Genomic DNA, 6,000 nt, shown 5'->3' with positions numbered 1-6,000 from the left:
TATTTTTTTTTTTCTTTTTATAAGTTAGAATAATGATCTGCATGTTAGTATTATGAAATATACATTCAGTCAAATAATATTAAGAGTTGATGATAATGATAATAATATTATTTGTAATTTCTGAACAATTATAACAATAATGTAACTGTTAAATTAATTAATCTGTACAATATAATATTATTATAATGTTGGTTTTATTATTATTATAATAGTAATAAAATAAATTTAGCTGCCCTTTGAATTATTCAATGTTAATATAATCAATTAAATTATTTCTAGAAGACAAATTGTTTATTATTTAATGTTTAAAATAATGATTAATAACATTTTAAAACTTTAAACTTTTCTTCTGAAAAATAAAAAAAATTTATTAGAAACTTTGAAACATTTGAAAAACTCACATTTGTGCCTATTGAAAAATACATTATTTAGAGAAATATTATTATCTATTTTTCTCAGGTGGATGTTTACATACAAATGGCAAAAGAGAAGTTTCTAGTTTAAAACATAGCCTCTACAAGTTACTTCATTACATTTAATAAAACTTATATTTCAGGAATTTTTAGCTTCGATGTGAAGCTGAGAAGGTATTGGTTTTACTGTGATGTGTTTTTTTTTTATTTTTTTGTGTCTGTTACCACTTTTTCTTAGCTCTTGCTGATCAGATTTGTTTCAACAATACATCAAAAGATCACAAATTGTATCTAGCCGAAGACATTACCCTCAAAAATTGAAAAAATTTCCCTCGTTCCCCATAAATGGGGAAATTTCCAAAAAAATTACAAATTTAAAAATCGCTAATTTTGAACATTTTTTCAATTTTTTTTACTTAAAACTGCCCTAACTTTTTAAAAATGACCAAATCAATATAATTTTTTTTTCTACACATGCACGATGTCTTTACTTATCATTTGGTATATATTTTTTTATAAATCTGACCATTTACATACCCACAGGGAGGGATTTAATATGACAATTTTTTCACAAAAAATTTACATTTTCAACTAATCTTTTGAAAGTGTTTCAGAAAATCTGACACTTTTATATATATCTTAAATTAAAACTACCGTATTTATATACATCTTTCAATTGACATACTTTTTTTTTTAAATCTGACCATTTCCCTATATACGGGGGGGTTCAAATCTGAAAAATGCATATAGAAAGTAGAACTTTTGAAATTTTTCCGGAAAGTCTGACATTTTTATATATATTTTATATTAAAGCTAATGTAATGTTCTTTGTTATGGAAAAAAAAATGTCGGACTTTATTTTGTCTTCACAGTGAAAATGGCTACCAAATGCTATTTTTGTGTGAAAATTCTCGATTTTATATTTTACATTCTTAACTTTATAATGCTATAACTTATTGAAAAGTGTATGGATCAACACAATTTTTTTATGAGAAATAATATTTATATCCCTTTTTCATTCGACATACTTTATCTTCATCAGGATATTAATAAGGAAATAACAGATCATGTAGCTTTTGGAATAATCCACCAATTTTTTAAAATTATACATTATCTGTGCCTCGACCCCCCTGTGCTGGATTTTTTAAACTGAAATTATCAATACTACATTTCAATGTTTCAACTGTTGCATTGATAATTAAATGTAAAACATTAAAATTGAGTGGTTAAAGTTTTATAGAGCTTGAAATATCTTATAATTTCTTTAATAAATTATTAATTAACGTCTAATTAAATTTACCTTGGACATTAAAATTGAAAATTAACCAACAACAAATAAATAAACAATTAAAAGTTTGCTGTAATTTTTTTAAAACAATTTTTGAACTATTTTGTAGTTTTTCTTACAAACTTAAGGATACGTACTTATTGAGTTACAAGAGTTTTAATNATATTTTAATGGCTCGATAACAACTTAAGGATACGTACTTATTGAGTTACAAGAGTTTTAATACTATGAATGGGTATGTAGTGTGGGTAGGTACTGCTTGTATTGGTGTATATTTATGACACACACTCCATTAGTGCTACATACTACTATATATTAAAATGCTTATAACTCATTATGTAATTATCCTATATTTAAGTCAGGAATTTTAAAATTTTTAATAAGTGTTTATATAAATATGTTAAAGCATACATGAATTGTAATATTAAAAATATAGTTTTGGATATATCGACGTGTTTTATATTGCATTTCTGTTTCATGCTTTTCGTGTGTTTGCATAAACAAAAACATTTCAGTAACCAAAATTTATAAAACCCAGCACAGTTGTATAGATGATAACTGACAGTGAAAGAACACTTCAAGCAACTTTTAAATTATTCCAAAAGCCAAATGATTTCCTATTTTTCTATTTATATCCTGACTACATGATTTGTTTTCATATTTATGAAGTATAATACACGAATAAGCACTTATTATAGTAATTGAACTTAGTAAGATATTGATATTGAATAATTTAGTAATGTAATTTTTACGAGGAAGTTATAAAAAATTATAAGGTGTTGTATATATGTGACTCTTTTAATAGTAGCTACTCGATTACTCTTAGAGTAATAGTTATATTAAGAAAATTCTTTTTGGTATTTTTGAATTTTTTGATTTATTAATTAACAAGTTATTTTTAATTTATTTATAGTACTTATTGTGATGTTTTAAAGTGCTAAAAATCTATAATATATATATATATATGTAAATTTTAATTTGTAGTACGTAACATAAGGTTTAGTTTAGCATATGTTTGAAGGACGCAGTATTTCCGAACATTTTCAAAAGTTAAATTTTCATGAAAAGTTGCCATTTTGAATATTACCTGTGGACAGGTAAAGGGCGAGTCTTTTAAAAGTCTCAGAAATATCTAAGGTATTTATACATATAAAAAAGTATATTTTGATTCGTTCATTTTTCAAAATGTTATGACAGTTTTAAGAAAAAGTTTAAAATAATGTCGAAATTTATCGATTTTAAAAATCATATTTTTTTGGCGGTCTTTTCCTATTTACAGGTTACTAGAGACATTTTTTCAATTTTTAATGGCGACATCTTCAACTAAATAAAATATATGATCTTTTGGCGTTACAGAATTATTACATTTTGCTAAATTTGTCCTAAATATTGAGCATACATGCCAAGAATATGATTCAGTTATACAAACCTTAGATTTAAGTTTATTAGAAGATGCGTAAACTTATTGTAAAGTCACCTAACTCATAGTTATCTGATAAAATTAATTAAAAAACCCTTAAATGAAATGAAATTATTATTTAAAATAATATTATTATTTTTGATAGTAATTTAGTAATGCTTTTTCTTTAATTTTTCTATTTTCTGACCAATATTTTACTAATTTAAGAGAAAAACAAATCTACTTCATTAAATTTGATATACTCTATTTTCATCCACTCAAAATTATTCATACAATATTTTGTTAAGTTACTCATGATACAATAGTACAAAAACTCAATAGCCAATACAAATTTTAACTAGTTTATTGCAATATTTATCATGAATTTAAATACAATAAGATTTTGAAGAATATTAAGGTACTCTTATTTATTTGTGCTTTTTTAAAACTAAATAATCATTAAATTAATAATGAAAAACAATTGTTAAGTTTTCAAATTATAACAACTAATTATAATAAAGTTCAAGAAATCAGTTTTCTTAAAATAATTATTAACAGTCAATATAAATTAAAGTTCAAATGAGTAAATGAATAATTCAAATTTTATATCATCTTAGTTCATGAATAATCATACATTTATATTGTATAATATTTATATTACATAATATTTTCAATGCATATTTTTTTATAAATACCTATTTTGAATAATAACAATATAACATTACAAATACCCTAAGTGTTCAATAAAATAAGGTGACCAATAGTTGACCAAATTCTATATAAAAAAAAACAGATCAAGTTTAAGGTACACTAATACCTATGATTGAAAACTATTGGCTTTTTATGTCTATAATCTGATAAAATATAATAAAGTTAGGGAGTTAAAATTACTATGTTGAACACAGTAACATAATATGTTACTGTGTTCATATTGATGTATGTCAAGAAAAAGTAAAAAGGTCATTAAAAATAAGAGAAAGAGAATATTAGTTTCTCAATTATATATATATATATACATATTGTTGAAAATTAATCAAAATATGATACTATTAATTTACATTAAGAAAAAATTATAGTATTATTATGGTTCTCTTTATTTTTGAATGTTAAAAAATGGGCTTGTATGCATTACAAAATAGTGCCTTTTCGTAGATTTTTCAACAAGTGTATTAAAATGTTTAAGTCACAATAGGTAATTTTTAATAATAACATATTAATGGATTAATCACATAAATAACACCTACTAAATTTTTTAATTTAGACAGTGTTGGTCATTATAATATTTGATTATTTTTATACAATTTAAAAATAAAATAAAATATATAATAATAACAATTCTATGTGCACACAAGTATCACAGAGAGTATTCCTAATTTATAGTATGTTCAATATTAATTGCTCAATAAAGGCAAAGAAAGATGATAAAACACATCAATGGTGCCTTCAATGTAAAAGTGTTATTGTTAGTGTAATAATGGAATTATAAAATAAACAAAATTATGTTTTACAATAATTATATATCTTAACAACTCGATATAAAATTAATAATTGTTTAATAAAAAGGAATTTGAGCAATGGAATTTTAAAAAAAAGAAAATAATTACTTCAGCTATTACTTTACTTTAATATTAATTATAAGATTTGTAGACTCCAAACACTATAAACAAAAAAAATGAATAGCACATACAGGTATTACAGCTTTTAACTGATGTTTGATTTTTAATTGAAAAAAAAATAATTTTTTTATAAACTGAATGAATAATAAAAATTTTGATTATGTTTTCGATTTATACCTCAAGTACAAAATAACTTATTTATTTAACATGTATACGATACTTTTTAAAAAACTAAAAATCAATTTATACTCTACATAAAGTTTAAATAAACATTATTTATAATATAAATTATTTTGTGACCATTTAACGTTTAAAAGGTTAATAGTTAAAAACTTAAAATTATCAGTAGAAACGAATAAGATAAAAAGGTAGCGAAAAATATACTTAAAATGAGATTAAAATAAAACCAATTAACAATTTGTTTTATACAATGCAGATATTACGTTAAAAAATTTTAAAATTCAATAACAAGTTATAATAATAAAAAATCGTAACACTAAAATAGCTTAAAATACAGAAAACATATAAAACGTTTCTATTACATTAAATTATACATACTAATGAATATATGCATCAGTATAACACTTAATAAAAAATATGTCATCAGTTTACTCTTAATCTTTAATGCAAACGTTTGTACGGAGGTTATTTCATTCAGTTAGTCCATTAAGTCCTGGCTGACCATCATCCGCTTGATCTTGGCTAATCCCAGCTCCGCTATTCAATGCCATTTTTTTCATTTGGCGTACTACCGTTGTAGCATGGTATGCTTGCTGAAAAATAAAAAAATTTAATGGAAAATTAATGCCCAACATTTCAATAATTTAATTAATTTATGTAAAAGATGATTGTTTTTCACCTATTTTACTAACACGCACTATTTTTGTTTACATATACTATCTATCAACACGTATTCTCATAATTCAGTGCAAAAAAAAAAAAAAATACCAGTGATCACACTCAAGATGCGTTTATCCCGCTAATTATGAAAAAGTAATTGAGGTAATTGATTGAAGAATAATTCTCACATTTTTGTACTCATTTACAGTCATTATAATTTGCATACATATTACTTTTATTTGTAGCAAATTATCCAAAGGATTTAGATGTATATTACTAATATTTCAATTATAATACTAGTAAAACTAATGATTTTAACAGAATTTTATAAATTGCATAGTTAAATTAAATAAAGAAATTAGATAGTGTTTAATTTAAAAAAACACTTTAAAGTTAAGTTAAAAATGTTAATTTTTTGTGAAAAAGTTGTCATTTTAAATCCCC

At 22.8% G+C, this 6,000-nt stretch overlaps 1 protein-coding gene across 4 annotated transcripts in view; it reads right to left on the bottom strand.

Annotated features, from left to right (window-relative positions):
• Nucleotides 1–4,979: 4,979 nt before the first annotated feature.
• LOC126898934 (calcium/calmodulin-dependent protein kinase type 1) overlaps nt 4,980–6,000 on the bottom strand; it is a 96,144-nt gene continuing 95,123 nt past the window's right edge. The window contains exon 10 of one of the 4 annotated variants that reach the window (XM_050673345.1): nt 4,980–5,489. In XM_050673345.1, the coding sequence (XP_050529302.1) occupies nt 5,434–5,489 (56 nt within the window). In that variant the 3' untranslated portion in view covers nt 4,980–5,433. The remainder of the gene's footprint in view (nt 5,490–6,000) is intronic. The other 3 variants (XM_050673344.1, XM_050673347.1, XM_050673346.1) reach the window with 3 other exon arrangements.

Source organism: Daktulosphaira vitifoliae, unplaced genomic scaffold (genome assembly GCF_025091365.1).
Source record: "Daktulosphaira vitifoliae isolate Bord-2020 unplaced genomic scaffold, ASM2509136v1 Scaffold_2, whole genome shotgun sequence".
NCBI lineage: Eukaryota > Metazoa > Arthropoda > Insecta > Hemiptera > Phylloxeridae > Daktulosphaira > Daktulosphaira vitifoliae.
Note: the sequence above shows the minus strand (reverse complement) of the source record. Positions and strands in the feature narration are given on the sequence as shown.